This window comes from Somniosus microcephalus, chromosome 9 (genome assembly GCF_052327205.1).
Source record: "Somniosus microcephalus isolate GS21.2 chromosome 9, FLI_Smic_1.0, whole genome shotgun sequence".
Taxonomy (NCBI): domain Eukaryota; kingdom Metazoa; phylum Chordata; class Chondrichthyes; order Squaliformes; family Somniosidae; genus Somniosus; species Somniosus microcephalus.
This window is the reverse complement of record NC_140995.1, coordinates 47,489,245-47,509,238: the sequence shown is the minus strand read 5'-3', so window position 1 is coordinate 47,509,238 and position 19,994 is coordinate 47,489,245. Positions and strand designations below refer to the sequence as shown.

At 41.9% G+C, this 19,994-nt stretch overlaps 1 protein-coding gene across 1 annotated transcript; it reads left to right on the top strand.

The window, feature by feature from the left end:
* The first annotated feature begins 8,029 nt into the window (after positions 1-8,029).
* LOC147112364 (uncharacterized) lies at positions 8,030-18,852 on the top strand. The gene is made up of 4 exons (XM_085998165.1): positions 8,030-8,327; positions 8,582-11,925; positions 13,180-13,352; positions 18,481-18,852. The coding sequence occupies exons 2-4, from the start codon at positions 9,171-9,173 to the stop codon at positions 18,850-18,852; spliced, it is 3,300 nt and encodes a 1,099-aa protein (XP_085854291.1). The 5' UTR covers positions 8,030-8,327; positions 8,582-9,170.
* The last annotated feature ends 1,142 nt before the right edge of the window (positions 18,853-19,994 follow it).

The window sequence follows — 19,994 nt, the reverse complement described above, 5'->3', positions numbered from 1 at the left end:
CAGCACCTGAAACATATAGAGTTCTCTTTAAGATATTGTTTCCAATCTTCCAGGGACATCTCCCTGAAGCCTCTGCACTTCTTTAAAGGATGGGGCTTGTTGTGGATAAGGCATTGTTTGCTCATATCCTCAGGTTTCTTCTGAATCTTTGTGTGCTCAGTTGAGGACACGTGCATTCTGTGGACAGATATTGGTGTCTTTCCATGTCTGTCGAACTTGTCTCTTCTGGCAAGTGCTGGGTGGGAGGAGAAGAAGTTGAAGCTGGGGTCGTTCCTGGCTTTGGCTTCTTTACGGATGATTTTAACGAACGCAGAGAATGGTGGGAACTCCACGTTGTGCTTTAGCTTGAACTTTGATCCAAACGTTATCCACTTCTCCTGCAGGTTAAATGGAAGCTTCTCAATGATGGGACTTACCCCTCTGGAAGTGTCTAAGTACGATAGACCAGGTAGGTAGCCGTCCTGCTTTGCAGCTTCGAGTTCCGACAGCAGATCTCCAAGGTCGTGGAGCTTCTGTGGTTCCTTACTCGTCAACCTCGGAAAGTTCTCCAACCTGTCAAAGAGAGCCCTTTCAATGGCTTCGGGTGAGCCGTAACTTTCTTCCAGCCTCACCCAAGCCTTCTTCAACCCCTCTGGCAGCTGTCCCACATTGGCCGCTTTTATCCTGCAGGCCTGTCCGGCGGACTCTGGGCCGAGCCATTTGATAAGGAGGCCAAGCTCTTCTCCTGCCGACAGGTCTAAGCCCGATGTGGCATCGTGGAGGCAGGACTTCCAAGCTCGATAATTCTCCGGCCTGTCATCAAACTTGATTAACCCCGAAGTCACCAGCTGGGTGCGTGCAAGGTATTTGGCAAGGTCGTAGGTGCTGGGACCTGTGCCAGGGTTGCCTTGGCTAGGGGCTCTGTTGGGGGTCTCAAGGAACTGAGAGGGGATTTGCCTCTGACTTTCTCTATTCCCCATCCTATTCCTTTGCACCATGTCTTCTGTTCTGCTGGGGGAGACTCTGCGGCTTGAGGCACGCCGTCTGCTTTGACCTTGGTTGGCAACTTGTGGCATGTTATACGAAGTGTTTGCCTCTGTAGAGATGTGCGGGCCTCCATCCCTTTCTCCTGTAAACTGTATGTCGGCATGGTCGCTCACGTAATCTATGGTGCGCTGTCGTGGGCTCTGCCACGGAACGGGAATTAAAGGTTTGTAAGCTGTCTCGGGAACAGCTCCCTCCAAAATTGCCTCGAATACTTGTGTCTCAGCTAATGCAGCATCTATCTCTTTTTGTTGCTGCAGAGCGTCTAATGTGGCTTGGAGACGGGCCTGTTCAGCCTGGCGTTCCACTTGGTGATGGGCCTGTTCCACTTGGAATTCAGCTTGGAGTCGGGCCTGTTCTGCTTGGAGTCGGGCCTGTTCTCCTTGGGGTTCAGCTTGGAGACAGGCCTGTCTTACTTTTATTTCTATTTCACTGTCCGCATGCGCAGCTCTGGCTTGAGCTGCTACTAGCTTAACCTGTGCTTTGGCGATGGCTATGCTTACTCTAGAACCACCCGATGACCATGAACCAACTTGCGATCTGTAGTAACCGGAGCTTATAGACCGATTGTCATGTCCTATAGTTTCGTCTGCCTGTTTAAGGTCTTCTACTTGCTGCAAAGCATTTTCATTATTATCTTCTGACATGTTGATGTGAGGTAGATGTGCTCTATGAGGTTAAGGCTTACTCTGGGTTCCTCCTGCTCCGCTCTTCACAGCTAGCCGTATTGCTATCTTTTCACTGATATCTTTTCACTGATATCTTTTCACTGATATCTTTTTACTGTACTGGCCGTGCTAGACGTGCTCCTATCTAGTTATCCAGCAAGTTAAACACGTATTCAAAATAATTCTTCGTGAAGCCGGTTGCCGTTTTGAAGCTTTACTTGAACAAATTTGTGAAACTGTAAACAAAGACAAAGTATGTTTTGTACATAAACTGAGTACTATACATTCGATATTACATAAGATATAAACATATTTACAACAGTAGAATAGACTAATTGTATAACTAACTAACATTTGGACTAACTTCTATAACTATCAAATATTAACCTTTTATAAACATAGTATTATCAAAATATTACTCTGACAATGTTGCTATTATGCTAAGGAACAAAGATACTCACAGATATTGCGCTTGGCCTAACATATGAAATCAGATTACATTGGATTGTAAAACCCTTATGGAATCCTCCATTAACCAGGTTCTTCCTGGAATTCTACTTCCTGTGTTACACAGGAAGAAAGGAACAAAGGTCAAATGACCTCACACAGGAAGAAAGATCAGATGACCTTCCCAGCATACAAACTGTTAACACAATAACCACCACCAGAGGGTGCTATCTGCACACATAAAATGTTCACTGCATGTAAAAAGTCCATTGGTCCAGAACAGATCATGTGAATTATTCTATGACTGATCATGTGTTTGATTCTATGATAGATCCTGTGATTGATCATATGAATGATGCTATGATGGATCCTGTGATTGATTTTAAGATTAACCATGTGATTGATTCTATAATTTATCATGTGACTGATTCTATGATTCATTCTATGATTCATTCTATGATTCATCCTATGATTGAATCTATGATTGATCATGTGATTGATCATGTTATTGAATCTATGATTGATCATGTGATTGATTCTATGATTGAGCATGTGATTGATTCTATGATTGATCATGTGAATGATTCTATGTTTGATTCTATGACTGATCATGCAATTGATCATTTGATTGATTCGAACATATATACTGTGAATTAACATGTGAATGTTTGTATGATTGATTATGTGATTGATTATTTGACTGATTGTATGATAGATCCTGTGATGGACCATGTGAATGATTCTCTGACTGATCATGTTTTTGATTCTATGACAGATCCTGTGATTGATCATATGAATGATCCTATGATGAATCCTGTGATTGATTTTATGATGAATCATGTGATTGATTCTGTGATTGATCCTGTGAATGATTCTGTGATTGATACTGTGGCTGGTTCTATAATTGATCCTGTGATTGGTTCTATGATAGGTGATGTGATTTATTCTATGATTCATCATGTCATTTATTCTATGATTAATCAAGTGATTGATTCTATGATTGATCATGTGATTGATCATGTTATTGATTCTATGGTTGATCCTGCGATTGATTCTATGATTGATCCTGTGACTGATTCTATGATTGATCCTGTGGATGATTCTATTGATTCTATGATTGATAAGGCAATTGATCATGCAATTATATGAGTAATCATGTGATTTTTTTCTATGATTATTCATGTGATTGATCCTGTGAATGAATATTTGATTGATCCTGCGATTGATTCGATGATGATCATATATTTGATTTCATGATTAATCATGTGGTTGATTCTATGATTGATCATGTGACTGACTCTATGGTTGATTTTATGATTATTCATGTGATTGATTCTATGATAGATTCTCTTATTCATTCTATGATTGATCCTGTGATTGATTCTATGATTGATCATGTGAATGATCATGTTATTGAATCTATGATTGTTCATGTGATTGATTCTATGTTGATCCTGTGAATGATTCTACATTTGATTCTATGAATGATCATGCAATTGATCATGTGATTGACTCGATCATAGTTCCTCTGATTTATCATGTGAATGATTGTATAATTATTCCTGTGATTGATCCTGTGATTGATTCTATGATTGATCCACTGATTGATTCTATGATTGATTCTATGACTGATCATGTGATTGATTCTATTAGATCGTGTGAATGATTCTTTGATTTATCATGTGATAGATTCAATGATTGATCCTGTGATTTATCTATAAATGATCATGTGATTGATCAAGTGACAGATTCTATGATTGATCATGTGATTTTTTTATGATTAATCAAGTGATTGATTAAATGATTGATCCTTTAAATGATTCTTTGATTGTTCCTGTGATTGATTCTATGATTGATCCTGTGATTGGTTCGATAATTGATCATGTGATTGATTTTATGATTAATCATGTGATTGATTCTATGCGGGATCATGTGACTGATTCTATGGTTGATTCTATGATTGATCATGTGGTTGATTTTAAGATTAGTCATGTGATTGATTCTATCATAGATTCTATGATTCATTCTATGATTGAACCTAAGATTGATTCTATGATTGATCATGTGATTGAATCTATGATTGTTCATGTGATTGATTCTATGATTGATCATGTGATTGATTCTATGATTGATCATGTGATTGATCCTGTCATTGATCTTGTGGTTGATTCTATGATTGGTCATGTGATTGATCATTTGGTTGATTCCATGATAGATTCCATGATTGATTCTTTGGTTGATCCTATCATTTGATTCTATGATTGGTCATGTGATTGATCAAGTTATTGATTATATGATGGGTAATGTGATTGATTATATGTTTGATCAATTGATTGATTCTATGATTGATCCAGTGATTGATTCTATGATAGATCATTTGATTGATTTTATGGTTAATCATGTGAGTCATTATATGACTGATCATGTGACAGGTTCTATGATTGATCCTGTGAATGATTCTTTGATTGGTCTGGTGATTTGTTCTATGATTGATCCTGTGATTGGTTCTATGATTGATCCTGTGAATGATTCTATGATTGATCCTCTGATTGGATCTATGATTGCTCATGTGTTTGATTTTATGTATAATCATGAAGTTTTTTCTATGATAGATTCTATGATTGATCCTATGATTGATCCTATGATTGATTCTATGATTGATCATGTGATTGATTCTAAGATTGATCATGTGATTGAGTCTATGATTGATCATGTGATTGATTCTGTGATTGATCCTGTAATTGATCATGTTGTTGATTCTATGATTGGTCCTGTGATTGATTCTATGATTGATCATGTTATTGAATCTATGCTTGATCATGTGATTGATTCTATGATTGATCAGGTGATTAATTCTATGATTGATCCAGTGATCGATTCTATGATAGATCTTGTGATTGGTTCTATGATTGATCCTGTGAATGATTCTATGATTGATCCTCTGATTGGATCTATGATTGTTCATGTGTTTGATTTTATGAATAAACATGGAATTAATTCTATGATGGATTCTATGATTGATTCTATGATTGATCCTATGATTGATTCTATGATTGATCATGTGATTGATTCTAAGATTGATCATGTGATTGAGTCTATGATTGATCATGTGATTGATTCTGTGATTGATCCTGTAATTGATCATGTGGTTGATTCTATGATTGGTCCTGTGATTGATTCTATGATTGATCATGTTATTGAATCTATGCTTGATCATGTGATTGATTCTATGATTGATCAGGTGATTAATTCTATGATTGACCCAGTGATCAATTCTATGATAGATCTTGTGAGCGGTTCTATGATTGATCCTGTGAATGATTCTATGATTGATCCTCTGATTGGATCTATGATTGTTCATGTGTTTGATTTTATGAATAAACATGAAATTAATTCTATGATGGATTCTATGATTGATTCTATGATTGATCCTATGATTGATTCTATGATTGATCCTATGATTGATTCTATGATTGATCATGTGATTGATTCTATGATTGATCATGTGATTCATTCTATGATTGATCATGTGATTGATTCTATGATTGATCCTGCGATTGATCATATGGTTGATTCTATAATTGGTCCTCTTATTGATCATGTGATTGATTCTATGCTAGATTCTATGATTGACTCTTTGGTTGATCCTATCATTGATTCTATGATTCATCTTGTGAATGATCAAGTTATTGATTATATTATTGATCCAGTGACTGATTCTATGATAGATCATTTGATTGATTTTATGATTAAACATGTGATTCATTATATGATTGATCATGTGACTGGTTCTATGATTGATCCTGTTAATGATTCTTTGATTGATCCTGTGATTTGTTCTATTTTTGATCCTGTGATTGATTCTATGATTGATCATGTGATTGATTCTATGATTGATCATGTGATTGATTCTATGATTGATCATGTTATTGATTCTATGATTGATCTTGTGATTGATCATGTTATTGATTATATGAAGGACCATGTGATTGTTTCTATGTTTGATCATTTGATTGATTCTAAGAGATTGTTCCAGTGATTGATCCTATGATGGATCAATTGATTGATTTTATCATTAATCATGTGATTGATTATATTATTGATCATATGAAAGATTCTCTGATTGATCATGTGATTCATTTTATGATGAATCATGTGACTGATTCTCTGATTGACCCTGTGAATGATTCTTTGATTGCTCCTGTGATTGGTTCTATCATTAATCCTGTGATTGATTCTATGATTGGTCATGCGACTGATTTTATGATTAATCATGTGATTCATTCGATGAGTATTCATGTGACTGATTATATGATTTGAACATGTGAATGATACTATGAGTAATCATGTGATTGATTCTATGATTGATTCTATAATTGTTTCTATGATTGATTATGTGATTCATTAATTCATTTTTCCTGTGATTGATTCTCTGATTAACCTTGTGATTGAACATCTGATTGATTCTATGATTGAACCTGTGAATGAACATATGATTGATTATATGATTGATTCAACATTTCATTCTATGATTGAACATCTGATTCATTCTTTGACTAAGCATGTGCTTGATTCTAAGTTTGCTCCTGTGTTTGATCCTGTAATGCATTGTAAGTTTGGATCATATGAGTGATTCTAAGATAGACCCAGTGATTGATCATGTGAATGATTCGATGATTGATTCTATGTTGGATTCTATGATTGATCATGTGATTGATTCTATGGAAGTACATGTGGTTTATTCGATGATTGAGCCTGTGATTGACCATGAGATTGATTCTATGATTGATCCTGTGATTGATTCTATGATTGATTCCATGTTGGATTCTATGATTGATCATGTGATTGATTTTATGATTGATCATGTGATTAATTCTATTATTGATCCAGTGATTGATTCTATGAGAGATCATGTGATTGATTCTATGATTGATCCTGTGAATGGTTCTATGATTGATTCTATAATTGATCATGTGATTGAATTTATGATTAATCATTTGACTGATTCCAGGATTGATCATGTGACTGATCTAGGATTGATCATGTGATTGATTATATGATTGATCATGAGTTTGATTCTATGATTCATGCTACACTTGCTTCTATGATTGATCAATTGAATGATTCAATGGCAGTTCATGTGATGTATTTGATGTTTGTACCTGTGATTGGTCATGTGATTGATTCTATGATTGATAATTTGATTGATTCTATGTTTGATCAGTTGGTAGATTCTATGATTGATCATGTGACAGATTCTATGATTGACCATGTGATTTATTCTATGATTAAGCATGTGATTCATTCTATGATTGGTCCTGTGATGATTCAAAGGCTGATCTTGTGATTGATCATGTGATTGATTCTATGATTGGTCCTGTGATTGATCATGGGATGGATTCTATGAATGATTGTGTAACTGATCATGTGATTGATTCTATGATTGATCCTGTGATGATTCTATGATTGATTGTGTAACTGATCCTGTGATTGGTTCCGTGATAGATCCTGTGCTTGATCATGTGATTGATTCTATGACTGATCTGATGATTGATCATGATCTTGAATCTGTGATTGATCCTGTGATTGAACATGTGACTCATTATATGTGTGCTGTCTCTCCCTCTAACTTAACCTCACTGTATGTATTTAACTTACTTATATATGTATAACCTACCTGTTGGGGCCGTTGCCCCTTTAACTTACCTTTTAGGGCCATTGCCCCTTTAAGACGCGCCTTAGCGTGCTGACGTCACGTCACGTACCACGTAGCGTGCTGACGTCACGGCACGTACGACGTGACATGCGTGAGGCAGCTGCCGGCCCGACTCGGCCTTCCAGAAAGGCTGCCGGCACAGCCCGGCCTAGCGTCTTCGGCCGCATCTACCAGCCGCCGGGAGTGATGCGATCTTCCGCTCCCGCGGCAAGCATCGGCTCAGCCTGGCCTCCAGCTCCCGCTCCCGACTTCGGCCTCCACGGCCAGAAACGCGACCACGCGCATCACGTGACGCCCCAAGCGCGGACAACGCTACCGAGCGTGATGAGGTCATCACGCTCCCCACAGGACTGCTACGTAGTCCTCGTGGAGTCCTCGCTGGGACACAGACCTACACCACGGTGCTCCTACAGCAGCACAGGCTCCGGGCAGTTGTATCGTCCCCATGCTTGAGTCTTGGAAATTGTTTGTCTGTAAGTATTTTAGAATGCTATGGATGATTAATGTGCACTGTATGTTGTAGAAAATGTTTAGTTGTAACTTTTCTCTGTCTAGCTGATTAACTAGTAGCTGTATTTTCATACACTATGTACAGGGCTAATTTAAAGAGAATGCCTCCCAGTTTACTAAATGTACTGTGTTGCTCAGGCATACCTAAATCTGTGTATACATATCAGTTATGCGCCTGTATACTAATGTGTGCTTCCATTTCTGTGTTGTATTTCAGTTTTACAATTAGAATCGTTCAGTAAAGCGTTACAAGAAAAGTCAAGCCTTGTGATTTTATTGGAAGATATCGAGTTGTTCGCTATCTGTCTAGCTCTGCATAGAAGCGCGTTGCGAGGGCAGAACAGTAAAAAGACAGCAGCACAGCGGGCTCAAGCACAGGAAGATACCACTCAGCTACCATGAGTCTACGCTCAGGAAAACAATATACTCTAGAGGAAGTCGACCAGCCAATCGAGAAGAATGAGCCTCTCCCAGCAAACGAGGCCAAGTCACAGTCCTCTAAAGCAGCCTCTAGAACATCTCGGTGGTCCAGCAGACCGTAGTCACCGACAGCTCTCCCAGCAAACGACGCCAAGTCACAGTTCTCTAAAGTATCCTCTAGAACATCTCGGCGGTCCAGCAGACCGTCGTCACTGACAGCTCTCCCAGCAAACGACGCCAAGTCACAGTTCTCTAAAGTATCCTCTAGGTCATCTCGGCGGTCCAGCAGACCGTCGTCATCGACAGCTTCTAAAGCCGCCAAAGCACGTGCCAAGGCAAAGGCCACCCAAGCGCAATTGTCCTTCGCTGAAAAAGAAGCTGACCTCATGAAGCAGAGAGCCGACCTCGACGCTAGTGTGATGAAGCAGAGAGCTGACCTCGAAGCTAGTACGATGAAGCAGAAAGCCGACCTTGTAAAGCAGAGAGCTGATATCGCTGCCATTCTCCACATTCTCCAAAGCCAGAGAGCTGCCGCTGCCGCTAAAGCCGAAGCCACAGCTTATGAAGAAGATGAGGAGAGCGAACGCGGGGAGCCCAGCCAGGAAACATATGACCTGGAACAGCCCCTCAGTCCAGTGCAACGTACAAATGAGTATGTCCAACAACACTCCAAAGTGTTCCCAAAGGAAACATTCAGGTATCTCGACGTAGAACTAGCTACTCACCCCAGCAACAAACGGCCCATTTTCGGAGACACTGAGCTCAAAAGAGAAGAAACGAGTAAGACTCACCTGCAGAGACCTCCACAACACTCGGCCAATCCAGCTAAGCAGTCCTCGCCCAAGCCGCAAGGCGCACAAGACTTCGCCAGGTACCTTACTCGCCGAGAATTGTTAAGTTCAGGCCTCCTAGAATTCGATGACCGTCCTGAAAATTATTGGTCATGGAGAGCATCCTTCCTGAGTACCACCAAGGACTTGAATCTGTCAGCCAGAGAAGAACTAGACTTGATGACAAAGTGGCTCGGAGCCGAGTCGTCAAGGCAGGCGAAGAGAATTCGCTCAGCGCACGTCCTCAATCCCACAGCAGGCCTCCACCTGGTTTGGCAACGTCTCAACGACTGTTATGGGGCACCAGAAGTCATCAAACACGCACTGCTCAAGAAGCTTGAGGACTTCCCGAAGCTAACCAACAAGGATAATGTCGAGCTCAGAGAACTGGGCGACATTCTCCTCGAACTGGAGTGTGCCAAGGGAGAAGGTTACCTGACCGGCCTCTCGTATTTGGATACGGCTCGCGGGGTAAACCCAATAGTGGAAAAGCTCCCCCACAATCTTCAAGAGAAATGGATAGCTAAGGGATCCAAGTACAAGGAGGAAAATGGAGTGGCATTTCCCCCCTTCTCTCTCTTCTCCAGGTTTGTCCAACAACAGGCAAGGGTGAGGAATGATCCAAGTTTCGCTTTCTCCACCTCCAGCAGTTACGCTCCTTCGAGAACAGAGAAACCCACAAAGGACAGCAACAAAGCCTCTGTGAGTGTGCACAAAACAGAGGTTCCAGCCGAACCCTCAGTCAACCAATCCAGTTCTGCTGGGAATGAAGTGGATGACCCAGATCGTCAGTGTCCTATACACAAGAAGCCCCACCCACTCAAAAAGTGTCGAAGCTTTAGAGACAAGCCCATTGATGAGCGCACGACATACCTGAAAGAGAACCGCATCTGCTTCAGGTGTTGTGGGTCGACTACGCACATGGCAAAAGACTGCAAGGCGACAATCAAGTGCCTTGAGTGCAACAGCGAAAAACACATAGCAGCCCTGCATCCAGGTCCTCCTCCGTCAACCACCGAGAGCGCCGCGGTTGACAAAGAGGATAGCGGGGAGCAAAGCGAAAGCACATCTTCAGTCACCTCCAAGTGTACAGAGGTTTGCGGAAATGCAAGCAGCCCACGCTCATGCTCCAAAATCTGCTTGGTTAAAGCATATCCTGCAGGGAGAAAGGAGAAGGCAATCAAAATGTATGCAGTGCTCGATGAGCAAAGCAACAAGTCCCTAGCGAAGACGGAATTCTTCAATCTCTTCGACGTCAAGGCCAGCACCGCTCCGTACACGCTAAAAACCTGTGCAGGGACAACAGATACTACGGGTAGGAGAGTCGGGAACTTCATGATCGAGTCCATGGATGGGAAACTACAGCTTCCCCTCCCCACCTTGATTGAGTGCGACATGATGCCAGAGGACAGGACGGAAATCCCCTCCCCAGAGGTCGCACGCCATCAGCCCCACCTACAGCCAATTGCCAATAAGATTCCAGCTGTGGACCCGGACGCTCCAATCCTCCTACTCTTGGGAAGAGACATCTTAAGGGTGCACAAGGTACGTGAGCACATCAACGGGCCCCACGATGCTCCCTATGCGCAGCGGCTTGACTTGGGATGGGTCCTCGTGGGTGGAGTTTGCCTGGGAACAGTCCACAAACCAGCGGATGTCAGCGTCTATAAAGCAAACGTGTCGTGCAACGGTCGCACATCCTGTCTCAGCCCATGCCCAAACAGGATCCAGGCAAAGGAGGACTACGACGACATGACGCAGCATCATAGGTCAACCTCCTCTGCCTGTGAGGAAGAGGCAGGCCCCACTGTGAGCACAGATGGCCTAGGATGCTCAGTGCTTGAAAGGTCCAAGGACGATAGACACAGCTGGGCGGCACCCCTGCCGTTTCGCCCTCCTGGACGCCGTCTTCCGAGTAGCGGGGAGCAGGCTGCGGGGCGCCTCTGCTCGCTCAGGAGAACCCTGGTGCCGGGGTCCACCGACCCAGACACGCCTGCAGTCCCCACCCCAGCGATGCTCCTGACTCAAAAGATGAGTGCTATTTCAGCTCCCTCTGGAAACTTCGACATGGCCGAGCTGCACGGGAAGCAGTGGAAGCAAGTACAGTGTCGTGCAGACACTTCTTGGAAGAGATGGGGAGGAGAGTATTCGCCCACCCTACAGAGCCGTAGGAAATGGACAGAAGACAAGCCGAATGTCAAAGTGAGAGATGTCGTCTTGCTGAAAGACAGCCAAGCACACAAACGAACGGTCAGTGGGACTAGCCGTCAAAACTCTGCCGAGCAGGGACAAGAGGGTCCACAAGGTGGAGGTGAACACCGTCAAGGAAGAGACTGTCAAGGTGTTTCCGAGGCCAGTCTCAGAGATCGTAGTCCTCCTTTCCGAAGAAATCTAGAGAACGGACTCTGAGCGTGTGGCAGCCAAAGGACGTTTTCTCCAGGTTATTTTGTATCTGTAGTGGTACAAATGGAATTGTACCAAGCGGGGAGTGTGCTGTCTCTCCCTCTAACTTAACCTCACTGTATGTATTTAACTTACTTATATATGTATAACCTACCTGTTGGGGCCGTTGCCCCTTTAACTTACCTTTTAGGGCCATTGCCCCTTTAAGACGCGCCTTAGCGTGCTGACGTCACGTCACGTACAACGTAGCGTGCTGACATCACGGCACGTACGACGTGACGTGCGTGAGGCGGCTGCCGGCCCGACTCGGCCTTCCAGAAAGGCTGCCGGCACAGCCCGGCCTAGCGTCTTCGGCCGCATCTACCAGCCGCCGGGAGTGACGCGATCTTCCGCTCCCGCGGCAAGCATCGGCTCAGCCTGGCCTCCAGCTCCCGCTCCCGACTTCGGCCTCCACGGCCAGAAACGCGACCACGCGCATCACGTGACGCCCCAAGCGCGGACAACGCTACCGAGCGTGATGAGGTCATCACGCTCCCCACAGGACTGCTACGTAGTCCTCGTGGAGTCCTCGCTGGGACACAGACCTACACCACGGTGCTCCTACAGCAGCACAGGCTCCGGGCAGTTGTATTGTCCCCATGCTTGAGTCTTGGAAATTGTTTGTCTGTAAGTATTTTAGAATGCTATGGATGATTAATGTGCACTGTATGTTGTAGAAAATGTTTAGTTGTAACTTTTCTCTGTCTAGCTGATTAACTAGTAGCTGTATTTTCATACACTATGTACAGGGCTAATTTAAAGAGAATGCCTCCCAGTTTACTAAATGTACTGTGTTGCTCAGGCGTACCTAAATCTGTGTATACATATCAGTTATGCGCCTGTATACTAATGTGTGCTTCCATTTCTGTGTTGTATTTCACTTTTACAATTAGAATCGTTCAGTAAAGCGTTACAAGAAAAGTCAAGCCTTGTGATTTTATTGGAAGATATCGAGTTGTTCGCTATCTGTCTAGCTCTGCATAGAAGCGCGTTGCGAGGGCAGAACAATATGATTTATCATGTGATTGATTCTGTGATTGTGCTTGTGATTGATCATGTGATTGATTCTATGATTGATCCTGTCATGATTCTATGATTGATCATGTTATTGATTCTATGATAGATCCAGTCATTGATTATGTGAATGACTCTATGTTTGATGCTGTGCTTGATCATCTGATTGATCATGTGAATGAATCTATCATTGATAAAGTGATTGACTCTATGATTGACCCTGAGATTGATTCTATGATGGATCATGTGTTTAATCATTTGATTGATTATATCATTGATCCGGTAATTGATTCTATGATTGATCCTCTGATCATGTGATTGATTCTATGATTGATCCTACGATTGACTCTATGATTGATCTGGTGACTGATTGTATAATTTATCCTGTGAATTATCCTGTGAATAATTCTATGATTGTTCCTGTCATTGATTCTATGATGGATCATGTGACTGAATCTATGATTGATCCTGTGATTGAACATGTGATTGATTCTATGATTTATCTTGTGATTGAATTTATGATTGAACTTGTGATTGTTCCCATGATTAATCTTTTGTTTGACTCTATGATAGATCATGGCCTAGACATTGGGTATAGCCCCGCCAGCACGTTTGTGCCAAAAATTTTGCGCCCGCAGCGGAGCCTGTTGTGCCCGCCCCATATTCACTTTCAGCGCCCCAAAGCGGAACCGGGCGCTGGTACAGGGTGTGTCCGCCCCACTTGAGGCGCTGAAAGTGAATTTCAGCGCTCCCGGTCCTGCTGCGCCACTCGATGCGGTGCGGCAGGCTGCTGTACCGCAGGCCTCCCCCTTCTCTTAAGGGGGAGGTGCCTGCAACGGCCGGAGCCCCGATTGCAAGTGCCAGCAAAAGAGCCCGGCACAATGGAGAAGTTCCGGACTCCACGGAAACCAGCCGGCAATGCCGCGGGGGGGGGGTGGAGGAGGCCGGGGAAGGAGGTGCAGGCAGGCAGCCGCCGAAAAAGCGGCCGCCCCGCACCTCCACCTTAAATTGCGCCGCTAAGGCTGCAGTAAGGACCCGGTCTCCCGATGTTACTAGCGCCCACCACGGAAGAGGCGGCCGCTACTGAAGATGGGGATCGGCGTGGTTTCGGGCGGTACCGGGGCACTGCGCACACCGATGACGTCATCGGTGCCGGCGCAGCGCTACCGGCTAACGCCGATGTTAGGGCCCACCTAATTTCGGGCGCGACGCAACCTCCGGCACAACCCACTCTTTCGCCCCTAATTGGGCGCAAACGCAACTGAATTTCTAGGCCCATGTGATTGATTATATGATTGATCATGTGATTGATTCTATGATGATCTTTTGATTGATTCAATGATTGATTGTCTAATTGATCATGTGATTGATCCTATGATAAATGCTGTGATTGATCATGTGATTGATTCTATGATTGATTCTGCGATGGTTCTATGATTGATTGTGTAACTGATCCTGTGATTGGTTCTGTGATAGATCATGTGATTGATCATGTGATTGATCCTATGTTAGATACTGTGCTTAATCATTTGATTGATTCTATGTTAGATCCTGTGCAAGATCATGTGATTGATTCTATGATTGATCTGATGATTGATCATGATATTTGATTGATCATGTGATTGATCATGTGACTCATTATATGATTTATCATATGATTGATTCTGTGATTGTGCTTGTGATTAATCATGTGATTGATTCTATGATTGATCCTGTGATGATTCTATGATTGATCATGTTATTGATTCTATCATAGATCCAGTCATTGATTATGTGAATGACTCTATGATTGATGCTGTGCTTAATCATCTGATTTATCATGTGAATGAACCTATCATTGATAATGTGATTGACTCTATGATTGACCCTGAGATTGATTCTATGTTGGATCATGTGTTTAATCATTTAATTGATTATATCATTGATCCAGTAATTGATTCTATGATTGACCCTCTGATTGATCATGTGATTGATTCTATGATTGAATCTATGATTGATCTGGTGGCTGATTGTATAATTTATCCTGTGAATGACCCTGTGAATAATTCTATGATTGTTCCTGTCATTGATTCTATGATGGATCATGTGATTAAATCTATGATTGATCCTGTGATTGATGATGTCACTGATTTTATGATTGATCATGTGATTGATTCTATGATTGATCCTGTGTTTGATTCTATGATTGATTCTATGATAGATCCTGTGAATGATCATGTGATTGATTCTATGATTGATCATGTGATTGATTCTATGATTGACCTTGTGGTTGATCATGTGCTTGATTCTGTGATTTATCCTGTGATTGATTCTATGATTGATCATGTGATTGATTTTATTATTGATCCAGTGTTTGCTCTTGTGATTGATTAAATGATTGCTCTTGTGTTTGAGCATGTGATTGATTATTTGAATGATAATGTGATTGAATCTATGATTGATCCTGTCCTTCATCATGTGATTGATCCTATGATAGATCCTATGCTTGGTCAGGTCATTGATTCTATTATTCATCCGGTGATTGATCATGTTATTGATTCTATGATTGATCCTGAGATTGATCATGTGATGGATTATATGATTGATCATGTAATTGATCATGTGATTGAACCTATGATTGATCCTGAGATTGATCATGTGATTGTTTATATGATTGATCATGTGAATGATTCTATGATTGATCTTGTGATTGATAATGTGATTCATTCTATGATTGGCCCTGTGATGATTCAAAGGCTGATCTTGTGATTGATCATGTGATTGATTCTATGATTGGTCCTGTGATTGATCATGTGATGGATTCTATGAATGATTGTGTAACTGATCTTCTGATTGATTCTATGATTGATCCTGTGATGATTCTATGATTGATTGTGTAACTGATCCTGTGATTGGTTCTGTGATAGATCATGTGATTGATCCTATGTTAGATCCTGTGCTTGATCATGTGATTGATTCTATGATTGATCTGATGACTGAACATGATATTGAATCTGTGATTGATCCTGTGATTGATCATGTGACTCATTATATGATTTATCATGTGATTGATTCTGTGATTGTGCTTCTGATTGATTCTATGATTGATCCTGTGATGATTCTATGATTGATCATGTCATTGATTCTATGATAGATCCAGTCATTGATTATGTGAATGACTCTATGTTTGATGCTGTGCTTGATCATCTGATTGATCACGTGAATGAATCTATCATTGATAATGTGATTGACTTTATGATTGACCCTGATTGATTCTATGATGGATCATGTGTTTAATCATTTGATTGATCATATCATTGATCTGGTAATTGATTCTATGATTGATCCTCTGATTGATCATGTGATTGATTCTATGATTGATCCTATGATTGACTCTATGATTGATCTGGTGACTGATTGTATAATTTATCCTGTGAATGATCCTGTGAATAATTCTATGATTGTTCCTGTCATTGATTCTATGATGGATCATGTGATTAAATCTATGATTGATCCTGTGATCAATCACATGATCAATCATGTGATTGATTCTATGACTGATCATGTGTTTGATCATTTGATTGATTATATCATTGACCTGTGATTCATACTATGATTGAACCTCTGATTGATCATCTGATTGATTCTATGATTGATCCTATGATTGACTCTATGATTGATCTGGTGATTGATTTTATAATTAATCATGTGAATGAACCTGTGATTGATTCTATAATTGATCCTGTGATTGATCATGTGATTGATTCTATGATTGATCATGTGATTGTATCTAAGACTGATCCTGTGATTGATCATATGTTTGATTCTATGATTGATCCAGTGATTGAACATGTGATTGATTCGATGATTGATCCTGTGATGATTCTTTGGTTGATCTTGTGATTGATTCTATAATTGATCTTGTGAATGATCATGTGATTGATTCTTTGATTGATCCTGTGATGATTCTATGATTGCTCTTGTGATTGATTCTATGACAGACACTTGATTGATTCTATGATTGATCATGTGATTGTTCATGTGTTTGATTCTATGATTGATGCTGAGTTTGATTCTATCACTGATCATGTGATTGATCATTCGGATGATTATAACAATAATCCTGTGATTGATTCTGTGAATGATTGAAGGATTGGGATTTGAACCAGTTGAATGTTGCAGTTGAGCGACACAGCAGGACAACCTAGTTTCAGTCGAGATTAGCTTAAAAACACAATGGACTGAACCACAGAAGTGATTAAGCATGTGGAGATATGAGAAGCTGCAATAACAAGTTTAGCCACGTGCAATCACGAGTCACTGATCGGCCGAAGCCAAAATGAAGTAAGAAAGGACCCTGCTGTCCAGATAACTGGACAAACTTAGATAAAAGACAGAACTAAAAGAAGGGGCTTAGCTAACGATGTAAAGTTATAATTAGGTTGTTTTTGAAGGAATATAATTGGGGAGGGGGCGGCTGTTGCCACGAAGCCAGACTGGCCAAGGAATAAGTAATGTAATCAAGGCTATCGATGTGCTCCAGTCTTGTACTGTATATAAGCTTGTGAATTTTGTTGATCGGGGAGAAGGTGCTCGCACAGACCGCGGGGTCTGAGACGCTTCTCCCAGAGCTCTGTTTTCAATAAACTGCACCTTTTACTTTACCACAGATTAGATGTGAATTTATTTTCACCCAACAAATTGGCGCTGTGAGCAGGGTACTGCAGAGCTGGAAGACCGCTTGCACCAGTGAGCGGGGCGAGTAGTCAGATCTTTGACCGTCCAGAAATTGGATCACTCGGAAGGGCGGTGTGACAGCAACGCAGTACGAAAGAATTTGGTATCTGTGATGGGTGAGAGATGCAGTTTAAATAGTAGTTAAGTTGATTGAAACCTGATGTGTTATTTCGGAATGTAAATGTCTCGAGGACCCATACTGAGCCGGAATTAAGAGGGCGACTGGGCCCCACGTGAAGGCCAGAGTTAGTTGGGAATCCGAGACAGACTAAAAGTCTCTCTGCTGTGTTGCGTTGCGGGATCTGTTGGATTGCATTAAGTGACGTATTGTGCTAATGTATTAGAGCCTGCAAGTGCCAGACGAGCACCTCTGACAGGGATAGTTACAAGTCAGGACCGCCACCATCTAGTGGTGGATGATAGGTAAGACCTCTGAGAACGAGTTACTAGGGTGGACCGGAACGCGGTAAACTAGTGAAAAAAAAAATTAATACATTATGGCGGAAGGCGGAGGCCCAGACTGGGGTCCGCCAGAATCGATGAGTCGGCTCTATGCTGACGACCAAAAGGGTTTGATCGATAAAATGAAGAAAGATGGGTGGGATCCACTAGAAAAACCAATAACACAGTGGGGTGGTGGGAAAAGCAGAAACAAAAGAAAACTAAGAAAGCAGGAGTAATTTTAATACATCAGGTAGTAATGTTAACAAAAAGGGTTAAGACACAAACCAGTAAGATGGAAGAACAAGAAATAAGAATAGCAGAATTAGAAACTTTAGTAGAAAGGATGGAATTGACAGGCAAGGGAAAAGGAGACGAACGGGATAAAGAAAACCCCCCGCCGTATGCCTCGGCTCCACCTAGAGATGAAAATGATATTCCAGTAGTGCCGATGGCACCTGTAATACGACACCCAGTGCCAGCTCAAAGTCGATATCGGGCTTTCTCCCCTCTTGAAAAACAAGCCATTCTTAAAGATTTAGGAACCCTTAAACCCCGTAGTCAGAACTCAGAGTTCTGGAGGAATTTAGAGGAAATATGGGAAATCCATGATTTACATCCTTGAGACATCCACCAGTTAGTTAGGGCGAAATGCCCAGCCGACAAATGGAGAAATGTAAACCCCGCTGCAGGCATGCAAGACGGAGCGTGGGCAGATGCAGTACCTGCGGGTGCCGCACTGGCGGCACAGCGGGCAGCATACGGGCCCTTTAAGATCGCAGTAGAAACGGCACTACTATAAACTGGGGAAAAATCCAATCAATAAAGCAAAGAAAGGGAGAATCTAGTAGTGATTATGGAGAACGATTCTTTGACGCCTATTGTGAATCGTCAGGGCAAGCAAACCCACAACGAACAGACCAGCCCTTCATCCAGATGTTTAAGGATGGACTCTCATCGGCACACCAAGCCATCCTAAAAATGGGGGTAGTAGCCGCCCCTACGTATGATCTCGCAGTTCAATGGGCATGTCAGATAGACGCAAAGGAATCTGAACACACCGAAAAGGGAGGTGTAAAAGTTAAACAGGAAAGGGTAGCAGCAGGGGAGGCATCACAATCAAGCAAGAGGATTCAGGGGAACTGTTATAATTGTGGGAAGATGGGACATATGGCAAAGTATTGCAGGAGTGGAAAGAAAGGGGGATGTGACTATTGCGGTAAGCCAGGACACCAGAGTTACAGCTGTTGTCAGAAGAAAGGAAACGTGGACCAGACACAGGGCGCTTATCTCAGTTCGGAGGATAGAATCGACTTTCTTGAGTACCTCAAGTCGAAAGGGAAGAGTCAATGACGGGAGGCGGCCCCCGTAAAAGGAGGCTCAGATAACCGAGTCTATGTAGCAGCATTATTAGGGGGCCGACCATGTGAAATGTTAGTTGACACAGGAGCATCAGTATCCTTGACTGATTTGCCCCTTCCAACAACCAAGGAATATATATATATAGTAGGATTAGGGGGTATAAAAATTAAGGCTTATAAAAGTGAGGTACAAGTTTTAGAGTTAACAGGAAAACTCCTCCCCGCCCAATTTTATGTGTGTCCAAATAACGAAGGTACCATATTAGGAATAGACTTGCTAAAAGAATTTAACATATTGGTGGACTCCACGCAAAATAAAATTGTTTGGTCCAAAGGAGATGGGTCCAAGGTCAGTATAGATAAACCATGCACCAATTTGGCTAGGGTAGGGAGTGCAGCATCTTTG

What these genes read in the sequence shown, in the direction of transcription:
- LOC147112364 (XM_085998165.1), top strand. Translation starts at nt 9,171, where the DNA reads ATGAAGCAGAGAGCCGACCTCGACGCTAGTGTGATGAAGCAGAGAGCT. An exon ending in AGAGGGTCCACAAGGTGGAG is followed by an intron (nt 11,926 to 13,179) that starts GTGAACACCGTC and finishes ATTCTATGATAG; the next exon opens with ATCCAGTCATTGATTATGTG. An exon ending in TTGATTATATCATTGATCCG is followed by an intron (nt 13,353 to 18,480) that starts GTAATTGATTCT and finishes TTAATACATCAG; the next exon opens with GTAGTAATGTTAACAAAAAG.